The sequence below is a fragment of the Nerophis lumbriciformis genome, linkage group LG20 (assembly GCF_033978685.3).
Source record: "Nerophis lumbriciformis linkage group LG20, RoL_Nlum_v2.1, whole genome shotgun sequence".
Taxonomy (NCBI): domain Eukaryota; kingdom Metazoa; phylum Chordata; class Actinopteri; order Syngnathiformes; family Syngnathidae; genus Nerophis; species Nerophis lumbriciformis.
In genome coordinates this window covers 5,158,297-5,177,049 of record NC_084567.2, presented here as the reverse complement: position 1 = coordinate 5,177,049, position 18,753 = coordinate 5,158,297, and the positions used below count along the sequence as shown (strand labels likewise).

At 38.4% G+C, this 18,753-nt stretch overlaps 1 protein-coding gene across 1 annotated transcript; it reads right to left on the bottom strand.

Annotated features, from left to right (window-relative positions):
• Positions 1 to 2,264: 2,264 nt before the first annotated feature.
• Positions 2,265 to 18,005, bottom strand: LOC133619209 (uncharacterized). The gene is made up of 2 exons (XM_061980143.2): positions 17,455 to 18,005; positions 2,265 to 3,809 (listed from the first exon to the last, which is right to left on the bottom strand). Exons 1-2 carry the CDS (start codon positions 17,834 to 17,836, stop codon positions 2,764 to 2,766), a joined length of 1,428 nt encoding a protein of 475 aa, XP_061836127.2. The 5' UTR covers positions 17,837 to 18,005; the 3' UTR covers positions 2,265 to 2,763.
• Between the last annotated feature and the right edge of the window lie 748 nt (positions 18,006 to 18,753).

Sequence of the window (18,753 nt, the reverse complement as noted above, 5' to 3'; positions counted from 1 at the left end):
GTCAACGCAGCCGTCTACCAGCAAGTTTTAGAGCACTTCATGCTTCCTGCTGCTGACCTGCTCTATGGAGATGGAGATTTCAAGTTCCAACAGGACTTGGCGCCTGCACACAGCGCAAAATCTACCCGTGTCTGGTTTACGGACCATGGCATTTCTGTTCTAAATTGGCCCGCCAACTCCCCTGACCTTAGCCCCATAGAAAATCTGTGGGGTATTGTGAAAAGGAAGATGCAGAATGCCAGACCCAAAAATGCAGAAGAGTTGAAGGCCACTATCAGAGCAACCTGGGCTCTCATAACACCTGAGCAGTGCCAGAAACTCATCGACTCCATGCCACGCCGCATTAACGCAGTAATTGAGGCAAAAGGAGCTCCAACCAAGTATTGAGTATTGTACATGCTCATATTTTTCATTTTCATACTTTTCAGTTGGCCAACATTTCTAAAAATCCCTTTTTTGTATTAGCCTTACACAATATTCTAATTTTGTGACACACGGAATTTTGGATTTTCATTTGTTGCCACTTCAAATCATCAAAATTAAATGAAATAAACATTTGAATGCATCAGTCTGTGTGCAATGAATAAATATAATGTACAAGTTACACCTTTTGAATGCAATTACTGAAATAAATCAAGTTTTTCAAAATATTCTAATTTACTGGCTTTTACCTGTATATATATATCCATCCATCCATCCATTTTCTACCGCTTATTCCCTTCGGGGTCGCGGGGGGCGCTGGAGCCTATCTCAGCTACATATAATTTTATATTTATATGTTATATATATATATATATATATATATATATATATATATATATATATATATAAATATATATATATATATATATATATATATATAAGTTTATATATATATATATATATATATATATATATATATATATATATATATATATATATATACCGTATTTTCCGCACTATAAGGCGCACCGGATTATTAGCCGCACCTTCTATGAATTACATATTTCATAATTTTGTCCACCAATAAGCCGCCCCGGACTATAAGCCGCGCCTACGCTGCGCTAAAGTGAATGTCAAAAAAACGCTGCGCTAAAGTGAATGTCAAAAAAACAGTCAGATAGTTCAGTCAAACTTTAATAATATATTGAAAACCAGCGTTCTAACAACTCTGTCCCAAAATGTACGCAAATGTGCAATCACAAACATAGTAAAATTCAAAATGGTGTAGAGCAATAAATAGCAACATAATGTTGCTCGAACGTTAATGTCACAACACACAAAATAAACATAGCGCTCACCTTCTGAAGTTATTCTTCATTCGTAAATCCTTCGAATTCTTCGTCTTCGGTGTCCGAATTGAAAAGTTGCGCAAGCGTGGGATCCAAAAATGGCCGGCTCCGTCTCGTCGAAGTCATCGGATTCAGTGTCGCTGTTGTTGTGCAGCAGTTCTGTGAATCCTGCCTTCCGGAAAGCTCGGACCACAGTTGTGACCGAAACTATCTGCCCAGGCATTTACGATCCACTGGCAGATGTTGGCGTATGTCGTCCGGCGCTGTCTGCCCGTCTTAGTGAAGGTGTGTTCGCCTTCGGAGCTGTGTGAAAAAAGCCACCCGGCCTCTTCGCGTAAACTTCCCTTAACCACTCGCTCATCTTTTCTTCATCCATCCATCCCTTCGAGTTAGCTTTTATGATGACGCCGGCTGGAAAGGTCTCTTTTGGCAAGGTCTTCCTTTTGAATATCACCATGGGTGGAAGTTAGCATGGCAAGCTAGAACCACAGTGAAGGATGACTTCTCATTCCCTGTGGTGCGAATATTCACCGTACGTGCTCCCATTCCACAGTGCGGTTCACAGGAATATCAGTTGCTGTGAAATACGGTAGTAATCCGTGTGCGGATGGAGAGATTGCGTCTTTTTATGAACCGGATCCTTGTCGCGTAGTAGGAGCCATTTTGTGGTCTTTACAGATGTAAACAGGAAATGAAACGTACGGTGATATCCGCGCGTTTTTTCTTCTTCTTCCGGGGGCGGGTGAAGCGCTTCCTGTTCTATGGGGGCGGGTGCTTTCCTTGGCGGTTGCTTGCGTAGAAGAAGAAGCGCTTCCTGTTCTACCGGGAAAAAAGATGGCGGCTGTTTACCGAAGTTGCGAGACCGAAACTTTATGAAAATGAATCGTAATAAAGCGCACCGGGTTATAAGGCGCACTGTCAGCTTTTGAGAAAAATTGTGGTTTTTAGGTGCGCCTTATAGTGCGGAAAATACGGTACATGCATATATTCATTTAGATGTATACATTTTAGCCCAAAAAAGACATGCCATTTACATATAACTTTTAATGTGAATTTTTTCATATTAGAACATATTACATTAATTTTTACATAATATAGCATACGTTCTAATATGATCTGAAATAAATTGCTCATGTTGCTGTTGAATGTTTTTATCACATAAATTGCACCTTGTGAGCTGTAAACCCTTTCTCTTATTATACCTAAATACTAGTTAATTTAATAGTTTAAGTCTAAATTGAGAAAAGAGGAAAACAAACATAGCAGTTATGTTTGTTTTCAAGATATACAGCATATTTAACCGTGTACATATCCAAACGACACATTCTGATACTTTTGGGAAGGAGTCGGCGTGTAAAGGGAACACTGACGGTTTGCACACAGGCTCAAAAAGCGGGTTACAAATGTGACAAACTGAACAACTGTATGTTTTTCTCCTGTGTGTGTGTTCTTATGTGTTTTACCTTGAATGTATTTGCAAAATATGTTCTACTTACTTGTTATATTGATTTTTGTCAGTGTGCTTCATTGTGTGTCGAGTGAAACCTGTTCTGGAAAAAAAGCTTTTAGTACAAACCAAGCAATTAAATGGCTTGTCTCCTGTATGTGTATTCATGTGTTGAGTCAAACAGTACTTTCGAATAAAGCTTTTACCACAAACAGAGCAATTAAATGGCTTTTCTCCTGTGTGCCTTTTCATGTGTTGTGTCAAACTGCCCTTCTGACTCAAGCTTTTACCACAAACCGGGCAGTTAAATGCTTTTTCTCCTGTGTGAAATCTCATGTGTTGAGTCAAACTGGCCTTTCGAGTGACACTTTTACCACAAACTGGACAATTAAATGGTTTTTCCCCCGTGTGAATCTTCATGTGTTCAGCCAAACTGTCCTTTCGAATAAAGCTTACCCCGCACACTGAACAAGTAAAAGACTTCTCTCCTGTATGTGTTTTCATGTGCTCCGTCAAATGGCATTTTTTAGTAAAGCTTTTAGCACAAATTGAACAATCAAATGGTTTTTCCCCTCTGTGCGTTCTCATGTGCTCAGTCAAATTGCACTTCTTAGTAAATTTTTGGCCACAAACTGAACATTTAAACGGTTTTTCTCCTGTGTGTGTTCTCATGTGTAAACTCAAATTGTACTTTTTAGTGAAGCTTTTAGCACAAACTGAGCACCTCAAAAGTGTTTTACCTCTCTTTTCCTTCACGCATTCAAAGTGTTTGTTGTCAGTGTGAGTCCTCATATCACCTTCACAGTCTGTATCGCTGCTCAAAGTTACTTCAACCTCGTCTTCAGCCTCACTATCTGATAGTGGAGCTAAGAGGTTGTCTACTTGTGGTTTCTCTTCATCATCTTCAGTCTTCACAGAGAGAATACTCAGTGGAAACTTGGTGTAATCAGCTTCCTCTCGTCCTAGAAGACACTCTCCCTCCTGAGTGATCCAGAGTCCCTCCTCTTCCTTTTTAATGTGGGGGGGCTGTGAAGCGTCCTGTTTCAAAGTAGAGCTCCCACTCTGCGGATGACCAATCAACTGCTGGACGTCTGCAGGATACAAACAACACAAACACGCTTTAGCTCGGACATGATCCATGAGATATTTCTTCTTGAACTCGCGACACACTTTCTTCTAAGTACTGTATGTGTGTGTAGTGTTTCATGGCCATTCATTTAATGCCTTGCCAGAATGAGGGCTCGCTCAGTACTCAGAAAACCAAATTATGGCAAGATCTTGCTCAAAATGAGCTTTCGTCAACAAATGTGAACACCTTAATTGGATTGTGTTTGTCTTTTTAAAAATCGGAATAACACACTCAGATTATGCGATTAGAAACCAGTTCCCTGCCTGTCCAGGGCACCAATGTGCAGCTCTTTACAATATTTTCAAATGCATATTTGCATTAGCAGCCAGAGAACAGCCGCATAAATTAAAGATACATAAGCTAAAAAGAGTTAAAATATATGATATAATGAAAACCTGTCAGTTTTAGTACGTGTCAGAATGCTGTCAAAGAGAGCAAAGAGCAAGCAAAGAGAGAAACCTATACAAAAGTACATACGTGTGTGTTTCAATAGAGTCGGAGGCAGATATTTACATATATCTGTATTTAAGTGTTACTTCTTTATTTTCATAATCATATTACAAAACAGCTAGTGTTTTTCTTCCAATTGTGATCTTTTGGTTGTCTGCAAATACTGCGTGCTAACCTTGAATATGGAATGTAAGAAAGAGAGATACTCCTTCGTTTGTCTCTTCTCATGTCCAGGTGCGAAGGACAGTGGGCATGTGTTTGGGCTGAAAAGACAAGACAGCGTGGGTGGGAGGGAGAGACTTGAGAGAATAGAAGGTTTCCTTTTTTTTTTAGGGCAGACCATCTTGGCGGCGCGATTGAATGTTCTATGCTGGACTGGTCTCAATGTATTTACAAAGCTTTGCAAATATATTACAAGATACCTATTCTGTCTCTGGTGGTTTTTCTACTCAGCTTTAAGTGTCGTAAAGAGCTTGGGAGCGACTTGTGACTTGAATTCCCTGGGAGGAACAACTGGTCCGAACGCAACAATAGTCAGTGATAAGTACACAAATATAATAATTTGTATTAGCTCACGATTTTATTTTTATTTTTTTCTATTAATCTTCATATGTCTTACTTGTATTTGATTCTTTATCTCTACTCATGGTTCTTACTATTTTACAAGTTTTATTATTTTTATTTTCCAACGTTCCTCCAATTAGCCATGTGCCTCAGGGGTTATCGGCCGTGCTTGTGGGGGCACTTTTGTGTCAGCGTCCTGGTGGCCATGGTCTGGTGACCTCCTGGTGCAGATGGCTCCTGTGATAGTGTTTACTCACATGTCTCCTCTGTACTCAGCCATGCAATCATTTGTCCATATAGTTGCATATATGTGTGTGTGTGTGTGTGTTTGATATCTGTGTCCGTGCGTACGTATGTGATAATGGGGGATATGGGTCACCGGGGTATTGTTTTGAACTTTGTAAAGCACTCTGCGTTGCATTTCTTTTATGTATGACAAGTGCTTCTGTGGAGGGGGGCGTGGCCTGCGGGCCTGCAGCGGAACGGGGTGTACCAGGACCGGCCTCAAAGTCAGCGACAAGTGCCCAGGTGGGCCTTGTCATCTAATCACCTGTCGCCCTGTATAAGCAGCAGTCGGGAGGAGAGAGGTGGCTGGAGCTGGAGAGTGACCCAGACTTTTTTTTTTTTTTTTTTAATAATGAATCAAAATCAATTTTGTTTTACTGACATATTTAAGGCTCCAATTATTTCACGTCAAATATTCCACTTTGAAAAAAATAATGGGGAAAAATATTGCATATTTTGTCTGTTTGCCATAAAAAACGAAGTTGTTTTATTTGACAAAAAGGGCATTAAACTAACAAAAAAATATACAAACTAATAAAAACGTATAATTGCTGAAGTTGATCTAGAGATTTTAGTGTTGAAAGTAAAAAAAAAAAAAAGACTTGTTTTTCACACTTTTATGAGTGGGACCCTTCTGAATCCCCAGTAATTTTAGTGTTGTTGTTTTTTAACTACCAATGCTCAAAAAATAATAATGAATCAAAATCAATGTTGTTTTACTGACATATTTAAGGCTCCAATTATTTCACATCAAATATTACACTTTGAACATGTTTTGGGGAAAATATTGCATATTTTGTGTGCTTGCCATAAAAAAAACTATTTATGACTTATTTTAACACTTTTATGAGTGGGCCCCTTCTGGGTCCCCAATAATTTTAGTGTTGTTTTTTTTAACTATCAATGCTCAAAAAGTAATAATAAATCACAATCAATTTAGTTTTACTGACATATTTAAGGCTCCAATTATTTCACGTCAAATATTCCACTTTGAAAAAAATAATGGGGATAAATATTGCACATTTTGTCTGTTTGCCATAAAAAACGAAGTTGTTTTATTCGACAAAAAGGGCATTAAACTAACAAAAAGATATACAAACTAATAGAAACGTATAATTGCTGAAGTTGATCTAGAGATTTTAGTGTTGAAAGTAAAAAAAAAAAAAAGACTTGTTTTTCACACTTTTATGAGTGGGACCCTTCTGAATCCCCAATAATTTTAGTGTTGTTGTTTTTTTAACTACCAATGCTCAAAAAATAATAATGAATCAAAATCAATGTTGTTTTACTGACATATTTAAGGCTCCAATTATTTCACATCAAATATTACACTTTGAACATGTTTTGGGGAAAATATTGCATATTTTGTGTGCTTGCCATAAAAAAAAATCTATTTATGACTTATTTTAACACTTTTATGAGTGGGACCCTTCTGGGTCCCCAATAATTTTAGTGTTGTTTTTTTAACTATCAATGCTCAAAAAGTAATAATAAATCACAATCAATTTAGTTTACTGACATATTTAAGGCTCCAATTATTTCACGTCAAATATTCCACTTTGGAAAAAACATTTTGGGAAAATATTGCATATTTTGTGTGTTAGCCATAAAAAAAAAAGTTGTTTTATTTGACAAAAAAAGGCTTAAAACAAACAAAAAACATAAAAACGTATAATTGCTGAAGTTGTTCTCCACATGTAAGCCTTGAAAGTAAAAACAAATGTATGACTTATTTTTAACACTTTTATGAGTGGGACCCTTTTGGATCCCCAAGAATTTTAGTGTTTTTTGTTTTTTTTGTTGTTTTTTTTTTTACCCAGACTTTGTGCTGAAAAGCAAACAAATGGCAAACGTTGAAAACAGACCAGCATTAAACCTTGAAACCTGGGCTCTCACGTCGGTTTCTTCCACCTCAGGTGGTCCGGTCATGTTGGGCGCCAAATTGTGGAGGTTGTCCTCCAGTGGGTTCTTCTGACCACCAAGCACCAACACGAGAGCCCAGGTTTCAGGGTTTAATGCTGGTTTATTTTCAGCGTTTGCCATTTGTTTGCTTTTCAGCACAAAGTCTTGGTCACTCTTGCTCTCGCTCCAGCTCCCCTCCAGTTCCAGCCACCTCTCTCCTCTCGACTGCTGCTTATACAGGGAAACCCCGTTCCGCTGCAGGCCCGCAGGCCACGCCCCCCTCCACAGCTTCATAAATAAAGTTTGATTGATTGATTGATTGATGAACTATCTCTGACTCTATTTCATTTATTCAAAACATTGTTATTCATATTTGATTTAGTAATGTAGGAATAATAATAATAATAATAATAATTAAGTTGACACCGTACTAAAAATAAGGACCAATCTTTAGCTAAGAAAAACAAAAAAAACAATAAATAGCTCAAATTAAAGTGAAAAGGCAGTATGGATTGAATGTGTTTTGAGTCTTGATTTGAAGAGGGAAAATAAGTTCATATAGTGAAGGTCAGGCAAGTTCCAAAGGCTGAAGGGGACAACAACATTGTCACTGACATGCAAACCAGCAATTAGGAATAATTCACTTTGTAGTTCGCATTTACAGGAAATGGTCCAGGCAGTTCACCACAATTGGGATCTTTTGCTGTCCATTATCCACCGCATGGCATTCTCATATTTGTTCACGATTGGTTTTAAGATTTGCTGACATCGGCGCTATTAGAGGCCAATAAACAGCAGCCATTGGGCAATTGTTGGGTTGCAGTCTTGTGACTTCCTCACTTCAGGTTTCTGGGCCGAAGGCAAACCTTCAACATGCACTGCAAAAACTGAAATCTAAGTAAGATTAAATATCTCAAATAAGGGTGATACTTGCTTATTTTCTGTCTGATAAGGTAATTCTTCTCACTAAGCAGTTTTTATGTTAGAGTTAGGGCTGGGCGATATCTCGATATACCTCAGGTTTGTCTCTGTGCGATATAGAAAATGACTATATGGTGATATTCGAGTATACGTTCTCACGCAGTTGCTTTTAGCTGCGGGCATTACACTACATGCTTTCCTCGCTCTTTCCTGTCTCTCCTTCTCACAGACAGACAAGCGCACCTTCTTACATACGTCACATACTGTCACGTAGTGATGGGTTGATGAGGCGTTATGAAGCGTTTCGACACATTGCAAAACTGTATTGATACTGTGTCGATACTGTGTCACTAAATACTGACATCTGCTGGACATTAAAAATCCCTACAGGCAACCTATGGACCGACTCAACTGACACTGATTTTATGCCCTAGTACAGGGGTCACCAACCTTTTTGAAACCAAAAACTACTTCTTGGGTACTGATTAATGCGAAGGGCTACCAGTTTGATACACACTTAAATAAATAAATATATTGTCATTTGTAAGTTACATGTAAGTGTGATTTAAACAAGAATAGCTAAATAAATAAATGTATATATATATATAAAAAAAATGGGTATTTCTGTCTGTCATTCCGTCGTACATTTTTTTTCCCTTTTACGGAAGGTTTTTTGTAGAGAATAAATGATGAAAAAAACACTTAATTGAACGGTTTAAAAGAGGAGAAAACACGAAAAAAATTAAAATAAAATTTTGAAACATAGTTTATCTTCATTTTCGACTCTTTAAAATTCAAAATTCAACCGACAAAAAGAAGAGAAAAACTAGCTAATTTGAATCTTTTTGAAAAAATTAAAAAAAATAATTTATGGAACATCATTAGTAATTTTTCCTGATTAAGATACATTTTAGAATTTTGATGACATGTTTTAAATTGGTTAAAATCCAATCTGCACTTTGTTAGAATATTTAACAAATTGGACCAAGCTATATTTCTAACAAAGACAAATCAGTATTTCTTCTAGATTTTCCAGAACAAAAATTTTAAAAGAAATTCAAAATACTTTGAAATAAGATTTAAATTTGATTCTACAGATTTTCTAGATTTGCCAGAATATTTTTTTTGAATTTTAAATCATAGTAAGTTTGAAGAAATATTTCACAAATATTCTTTGTCGAAAAACCAGAAGCTAAAATATTTATTATTCTTTACAATAAAAAAAATAAAAATAAATTACTTGAACATTGATTTAAATTGTCAGGAAAGAAGAGGAAGAAATTTAAAAGGTAAAAAGGTATATTTGTTTAAAAATCCTAAAATCATTTTTAAGGTTGTATTTTTTCTCTAAAATTGTATTTCTAAAAGTAATAAGAAGCAAAGTAAAAAATAAATGAATTTATTTAAACAAGTGAAGACCCATCCATCCATCCATTTTCTACCGCTTATTCCAAGTGAAGACCAAGTCTTTAAAATATTTTTTTGGATTTTCAAATTCTATTTGAGTTTTGTCTCTTTTAGAATTAAAAATGTCGAGCAAAGCGAGACCAGCTTGCTAGTAAATAAATAAAATTTAAAAAATAGAGGCAGCTCACTGGTAAGTGCTGCTCTTTGAGCTATTTTTAGAACAGGCCAGCGGGCGACTGATCTGGTCCTTACGGGCTACCTGGTGACCGCGGGCACCGCGTTGGTGACCCCTGCCCTAGTATATACAATAATATAAACCAAGTCATTGTATTTCATTTAGGATTATTTCATACCTTCATTTAAATAAAAATATATTTTTATCTTTTTTAGATACAGTCAATAAATAATGTGAACATGTATCATAACATGGAAATCTAAGAGAACGTGTTGTGGATGATTGTGGACTGGGAATTGTTTTAATTTAATTTTTTTACACATTTTTATTAAAAAAAAAAAAAAAGTTTTTCCGACGTATTACATTTTAGACGATTTCTCTTAGTTATTATTTCTCCGGCTGTAGAAAAGACACGCTCACAGGGCACAGAGGAGGCGTCAGTGCGACACAGTTCGCGTATCGGTCACGTGACCAAAACAGCTCATGATCGGTCACGTGACTTTCTAAAAGCGGTACGCGCACCGACACAGGGTTTTGCTCTATGAGCTCGACGCATGCGCCGATGCATCGGTGTTGCCGGACCCATCACTACTGTCATGTCATACGTCACATACATATACGCCCTCACGGAGCAGAGAGGTAGCAGCATGGGTAACGTTAACTGTGATGCTAGCACAGCCGTGTGAGTGGTAATACGAGAGAGAGAAGGTGCGAAATGGTAACAAATGAAGGAAGAATTAATTCCCCCCCAAAAACAGCAGGGGGTCCATCGTCTGGCAGTGGTTTGGCTTCAAGTGGGAATATGTCGAACAGACAACCGTAATATGTCAAGTGTGGGGCAAAAGCGTTGCTATAAAAAGTAGCATTACTGCTAATATGTAACATCATTTGAAAAGTCACCTGCGAGAGAATGAAGAGTGCTTACTCCGCATGTCAACATCTCCATTCGGTGCCACACGCCCACACCATCAAAATGCAGAGGCAAACATTTCCAGATCAACACCGTATGAAAAAAATAGTGATTTTTTTAGTTGTGATTTCCTTCTCTGCATGAAAGTTTAAAAGTAGCATATATTAATGCAATATGAAGAAGAATGTTTTAATGAAGACACACAGAATCATCATACTGCTGTGATTATATGCATCAAGTGTTCATTCAAGGCTAAGGCAAAAAATATCCACATATATATCGTGTATTGCGATATGGCCTTAAAATATTGCGATATTAAAAAAAGGCCATATCGCCCAGCCCTAGTTAGAGTTTCACTTTTTTTTAAGTGTTTTGGCCCTGAATGATCTCAGTAAGATATTACAGCTTGTTGCTGACATTTGATGACTATATTGAGTAAAACATGCTTGAAACTAGAATATCAAGTGTTGCAAAGCTGTGTCATCAACACTCACAAGTATAAAACTACTTTTTTAAAGTAATAATTTCTTACTTCAAGCATGAAAAGAAAAACCATGATGCAGAGCACATATCATTCCATCCATCCATCCATCCATCTTCTTCCGCTTATCCGAGGTCGGGTCGCGGGGGCAGCAGCTTAAGCAGGGAAGCCCAGACTTCCCTCTCCCCAGCCACTTCGTCCAGCTCCTCCCGGGGGATCCCGAGGCGTTCCCAGGCCAGCCGGGAGAGATAGTCTTCCCAGCGTGTCCTGGGTCTTCCCCGTGGCCTCCTACCGGTCGGACGTGCCCGAAACACCTCCCCAGGGAGGCGTTCGGGTGGCATCCTGACCAGATGCCCGAACCACCTCATCTGGCTCCTCTCGATGTGGAGGAGCAGCGGCTTTACTTTGAGCTCCCCCCGAATGACAGAGCTTCTCACCCTATCTCTAAGGGAGAGCCCCGCCACTCGGCGGAGGAAACTCATTTGGGCCGCTTGTACCCGTGATCTTGTCCTTTCGGTCATAACCCAAAGCTCATGACCATAGGTGAGGATGGGAACGTAGATCGACCGGTAAATGATAAAAGATAAATGGGTTATACTTGTATAGCGCTTTTCTACCTTCAAGGTACTCAAAGCGCTTTGACACTATTTCCACATTCACCCATTCACACACACATTCACACACTGATGGCGGGAGCAAATCGAGAGCTTTGCCTTCCGGCTCAGCTCCTTCTTCACCACAACTAGCATTTACTTAATTTAAGAATATTTTTCAACATATTGAGCAAAAAGGTCTCTTTTTTTTTTCTACCAAGAAAAGTGCACTTGTTATTAGTGAGAATATACTTATTTTAAGCTATTTTGGGGTTCATTGAGGTTGTCTAATTTTACTTGTTTTGGAAAGTCTTGACAAGCCAAATTGTCTTGTTCTATTGGTAAATTGATAGTCAAAAAGCTCTCTCCCGGTTGCAGTTAGTCCAGAACGCGGCAGCACGACTTTTAACAGGGGCCAGGAAACGCGAGCATACAACCCCAATTCTTCAGAGTTTGCGCTGGCTCCCTGTTCATTTTAAGAATTGATTTTAAAACCCTGCTGTTTGTTTTGAAAGCTTTACATGGACTGGCACCTCAGTATATCTCGGACCTCATCCAAATTTACAATCCTACGCGCGCTCTGAGGTCCGAGAGCCAGCTCCAGCTCGTAGTGCCCAAGACCAGACTTAAATCCAGGGGAGACAGGGCCTTCTCTGTGGTCGGCCCTAAGCTCTGGAACACTCTGCCCCTCCATGTCCGAACTGCTCCCACACTGGAGTGTTTTAAGTCTCGTCTTAAGACCCACTTTTATTCTTTGGCTTTTAACACTACGTGAGTTGTGTGGTCCTCTGTGGGTTTTTTTGATACATTTTGATTTCTATTTATTGTTTTAATTGGTTTTTCCCCTTTAAAATCGTTTTTATTCATATTTATTTTTATATTGTTTTTGTATTGGTTCTATATTTATTTATTTTTGGTTTTTATTCTGTCATTGGTGGAGCTAAGGATAATATTTGATTATTGTTTTGAATATTGTTTTGAATATTGTTTTGAATATTGTTTTGAATATTGTTGTGCAGCACTTTGGAAACTTTTTTGTTGTTTAAATGTGCTATATAAATAAAGTGGATTGGATTGGATTGGTAGATAATGTTGCTTAGTTCAAGTAAAATACCCCTAATTTTGTTTGTTTTTTCTTCTTGTTTTTGAACACTGACTTTTTGCAGTGTGGCTGCTGTTTCCAGGTGTGAGGTCGCGACAAACGGCATCAGCACAGCTCCTTCTCTGCTCATTGATGTGTTTGCTAACAAGAGTCTTCAATAAAAAATAAAAGGAATGTTAAACGCTCATTAGATTGGTCATTTATATGCATTTCACATTGTTTTCTATATGTAAAACTATAATTTTTGTGTGTTATGTGTTTTGTGTTGACATTTTGGGTGTCTGCATCTGAATGGCTTTAATTGGATTGACATTATTTTGTTGTTTATTGTTTTGGTTTAAGTGCAATTTGGTTTTGAACAACCCTTTTAGAGTGGAATGCTGGCGAAAACTGACTGTAATTAATCCTAAATTATCAAGAAAAAAGTTTCTACATCTGAAGAATCGGTTTCTTGTAGAAATACACAATGAGATTTTTGTCTTTCCTAATTTAATAAACATTATATTTTTACAATATATTGCAACGTGGTTCTCGCCCGGAAAAGGGTGGAGTGCCATATCCGGGTTGGGGAGGAGATCTTGCCCCAAGTGGAGGAGTTCAAGTACCTGGGAGTCTTGTTCACGAGCGAGGGAAGAGTGGATGGTGAGATCGACAGGCGGATCGGTGCGGCGTCTTCAGTAATGCGGACGCTGTATCGATCCGTCGTGGTGAAGAAGGAGCTGAGCCGGAAGGCAAAGCTCTCAATTTACCGGTCGATCTACGTTCCCATCCTCACCTATGGTCATGAGCTTTGGGTTATGACCGAAAGGACAAGATCACGGGTACAAGCGGCCCAAATGAGTTTCCTCCGCCGGGTGGCGGGTCTCTCCCTTAGAGATAGGGTGAGAAGCTCTGTCATCCGGGAGGAGCTCAAAGTAAAGCCACATGGAGAGGAGCCAGATGAGGTGGTTCGGGCATTTGGTCAGGATGCCACCCAAATGCCTCCCTAGGGAGGTGTTTAGGGCACGTCCGACCGGTAGGAGGCCACGGGGAAGACCCAGGACACGTTGGGAAGACTATGTCTCCCGGCTGGCCTGGGAACGCCTCGGGATCCCCCGGGAGGAGCTGGACGAAGTGGCTGGGGAGAGGGAAGTCTGGGCTTCCTTGCTTAAGCTGCTGCCCCCGCGACCCGACCTCGGATAAGCGGAAGAAGATGGATGGATATTGCAACCTATGTGTTATATATACTGCAAAAAGTCAGTGTTCAAAAACAAGAAAAAAAAATACAAAAGTTAGGGGCATTTTACTTGAACTAAGCAAAATTATCTGCCAATAGAACAAGAAAATTTGGCTTGTCAAGACTTTCCAAAACAAGTAAAATTAGACAACCTCAATGAACCAAAAAATACCTTAAAATAAGTATATTCTCACTAATAACAAGTAAGGCTGAAACGACGTGTCGACGTCATCGGTTACGTAAATACGTCGACGCCGTTTTTGTGCGTCGACGCGTCACATATTTACGTCACACTACAATCATGGCGGAGCGCAAAGCAGACGACGCGAGCGAGGGGAAAAAAGCACGCCAAAAGTCGTCAATAAGCCACTTTTAATTTTGTTTAATGTTAAAAGTTTTAAATGTTTACACTGTTACAGAATATTTTGTCATGTTGTTGTCAATGTTGACTGAGTGGCCATACCTTTTTTTTTTGTAAATAAAAGTCATGCCTTTTGAAAAAACTGGTCTACATTTATTTTTTCATCTTCATTTTAAATTAAAAAAAAAAAAATCGGTAAAAGGAAAAATAATCTATAGATTAATCGAAAAAAAAATCTATAGATTAACCAATTATCGTATTTTCTGCACTATAAGGCGCACCTAAAAACCACAAATTTTCTCAAAAGCTGACAGTGCGCCTTATAACCCGGTGCGCTTTATATATGGATTAATATTAAGATTCATTTTCATAAAGTTTCGGTCTCGCAACTACGGTAAACAGCCGCCATCTTTTTTCCCCGTAGAAGAGGAAGTGCTTCTTCTTCTACGCAAGCAACCGCCAAGGTAAGCACCCGCCCCCATAGAACAGGAAGCGCTTCTTCTTCTACTGTAAGCAACCACCCGCCCGCGTAGAAGAAGAAGCGCGCGGATATTACCGTACGTTTCATTTCCTTTGTGTGTTTACATCTGTAAAGACCACAAAATGGCTCCTACTAAGCGACAGGGTTCCACTGACTTTTGATATTCCTGTGAACCGCACTGTGGATACAACGGGAGCACGTACGGTGAATATTCGCACCACAGGGAATGAGAAGTCATCCTTCACTGTGGTTCTAGCTTGCCATGCTAATGGCCAGAAACTTCCACCCATGGTGATATTCAAAAGGAAGACCTTGCCAAAAGAGACCTTTCCAGCCGGCGTCATCATAAAAGCTAACTCGAAGGGATGGATGAAGAAAAGATGAGCGAGTGGTTAAGGTAAGTTTAAGTTTACGCGAAGAGGCCGGGTGGCTTTTTTCACGCAGCTCCGTCCATGTTGATATACGACTCCATGCGCGCCCACATCACGCTGGTTTTTAATATATTATTAAAGTTTGACTGACCTATCTGACTGTTTTTTTGACATTCCTTTAGCGCAGTTAGATGCGGCTTACAACACGGGGCGGCTTATAGGTGGACAAAGTTTTGAAATATGCCGTTCATTGAAGGCGCGGCTTATAACCCAGGGCGCCTTATGGTGCGGAAAATACGGTAATCAAAAAAAAAATCTATAGATTAATCGATAGAAAAATAATCGTTAGCTGCAGCTTTAATAACAAGTGCACTTTTCTTGATAGAAAAAACAAATATGAGACCTTTTTTCCTAATATGTTGAAAAATATTCTTAAATGTATCTTGACATAATGATATGCGCTCGGCAGTACATTTCTTGCATTTTTCCATGGATAACATGACATCATCCCGCCAAGTGCGTGCTCTTTCAGTCAATTAGTGCGCAAGGAATATAACTTTTTTTTAATTGTAGTTTTGAAGAATTTATCTGAATGTGCATGAACTATTTCTGTTCAAAATTGTTTGAAATGTCACATGTTTAAATATTAACTGTCAGTTTGCTGCACTGTGCCAACTGTACTACTATATGAGTACGTATTTTCTATTGTTTGAAAATAAAACAGCAAAGTCCATTTGGCTGTCATCTGTTTTAATTATGAGACACACTTGTGTCTAAGTCATGATTTTTTATTTTCATGCTTGAAGTAAGAAATGATTACTTTAAAAAAGCAGTTTTATACTTGTGAGTGTTGATGACACAGCTTTGCAACACTTGATATTCTAGTTTCAAGCATGTTTTACTCAATATAGGTCATCAAATCTCAGCAACAAGCTGTAATATCTTACTGAGATCATTTAGGACCAAAACACTTACAACAAGTAAAACACTCTAACATAAAATCTGCTTAGTGAGAAGAATTATCTTATCAGGGGTGGTATGGCGTAGTGCAGTGGTTCTCAAATGGGGGTACGCGTACCCCTGGGGGTACTTGAAGGTATGCCAAGGGGTACGTGAGATTTTTTTTAAATATTCTAAAAATAGCAACAATTCAAAAATCCTTTATAAATATAAATAAAAACCTATCTTTTTTTCCAAATAGTTCAAGAAAGACCACTACAAATGAGCAATATTTTGCACTGTTATACAATGTAATAAATCAGAAACTGATGACATAGTGCTGTATTTTACTTCTTTATCTCTTTTTTCCAACCAAAAATGATTTGCTCTGATTAGGGGGTACTTGAATTAAAAAAAATTCACAGGGGGTACATCACTGGAAAAAGGTTGAGAACCACTGGTGTAGTGGGTGTGCCAGAAACCTGAGGGTTGCAGGTTCGCTCCCCGCCTCTTGACATCCAAATCGCTGCCGTTGTGTCCTTGGGCAGGACACTTCACCCATTCATTCACCAGTGTGCTGCTCACACTGGTGAATGAATGATGAATGAATGATAGGTGGTGGTCGTAGTCGCAAACTGGCAGCCTCGCTTCCGTCAGTCTACCCCAGGGCAGCTGTGGCTACAAATGTAGCTTACCACCACCAGGTGTGAATGAATGATGGGTTCTCACTTCTCTGTGAGCGCTTTGAGTATCTAATAATAGAAAAGCGCTATATAAAATCTAATCTATTATTATTATTATTATTATTATCAGACAGAAAATAAGCAAATAGCACCATCTCCCCTCTCTGACGGACATCTACACCTCTCGCTGCCTCAACAGAGCCAGTGCCATCATCAAAGACAGCACCCACCCTGGCTCTGACCTGTTCCACCTGCTGCCCTCTGGGAAGCGCTACAGGTGCATTAAAACCAAAATAAACAGGCTAAAGAACAGCTTCTTCCCCAGGGCCATAACCATCCTGAACGGACTGCCCCATTGTCCCTCATAACTGCCTTCTCTTCGGTGCAATAACCCATTCCACCAACCACCCTGTTTTTGTTTTGTTTTTTCATGTATATATTAATTTCACACCATATTCATTGCACTTCTACATTTTTTTAATTTTTATATATTTGCACATTGTTTTTCTAGCATGCACACATCGCACTGTATGGAATGGCCTCAATCTCGTTACCTTGCGTAATGACAATAAAGCTGATTCTGATTCTGATTCTGATTATTTGAGATATGCAATCTTACTTAGTTTTCAGTTTTTGCAGTGTAGAACATGCACATGATTTGTGTTTTTTGGGTAACTTATTTTGACCTTATGAGCTGTAACACTTGTGGAGAACTTCCCAATAATCCAAAATTGAGAGTAATCATATTTTTCTTGTTCTTTATTACCTCCAATCCTCTGCACGTTGATGTAGACATGTGGTCCAGTCTTCTCTTCACATCTCTTACTCTTCCCCAACATCTCTTCTTTCACATCATTATTTTCTTTATTATTTTGCTCTTCCACTTTCTTCATTTGACTTTTGCATTCTTTCATCTCCTCTGATGTGAACTCCACTGCCTTCTTCAAGCTAACAATCATGGCGGCTCTTTCTTTACATTCTTCAAGGAAGTCGACACTTTCCCCAGAGCCTATAATAGTCTCCAAAATTACGTTTTTGGAAATATGCTCATCTTTATCTGCAGTTTTCGTCTTTATCTCCGTTGGTGATTCTCTTTCATGTTCTCTTTTAGCGGACGTCGCCATCTTAGCATAGCAGTAGTCGCCCATCTTCTATCAGGTCTTCAATCTTCATCGCTCCATACTCTGCTTCTGTTTCGTGGGCTTTAGAGAATACGAATCTTTGACATTTGTATAGCTGTTTGGTCGTAAATGTCAAACTTCTACAGGAAACTACAACCTTTCAGTCCTCCATATACTTCGAGCTGCTCAATCCCTTTTACGCATGCGCCACATGCCGAGCACTTCCGTTTCCTCTTTTACAGAGGTTTGTTTTTAAACGTTTTTTTATTTTTTTTATTTAATTGAACAACAAACATATATCCACAATGTACATACAGTCAAGGCACTCTCAACATATTCCAAAATTTTTACACATCAGGTTGTGTCAATTATGACTTTAACAAAACACGTCAAGGCATACTTGCCAACCTTGAGACCTCCGATTTCGGGAGGTGGGGGGTGGGGGCGTGGTTGGGGGTGGGGTGGGGCGTGGTTAAAAGGGGAGGAGTATATTGACAGCTAGAATTCACCAAGTCAAGTATTTCATTTGTTTGCATATTTTCAGGATGTAGATATCTATATCTATATATATATATATATATATATATATATAGATATCTACATCCTGAAAAAAAATAAAAAAAATAAAATATATATATATATATATATATATACATATATATATATATATATATATATAGATATCTACCACCTGAAAATATGCAAACAAAACTGTGTTTAGATAATTGATACTTCAAACTTGCATAAATAAATATTAAGGAATATAACATAACTTGGCTTCTGAGAGTTTCAAAATGTAATGAATAAAATGCTAAAGTTGTTGATAAACAAGCAATTATTTAAATAATTAAATATGGTCATTTTAAATGAATTATTATGATAATTTAAAATCAATTATTTCAAATGTGTTTATTTTAATGTATAATTCTATGGCTGGATGTAAT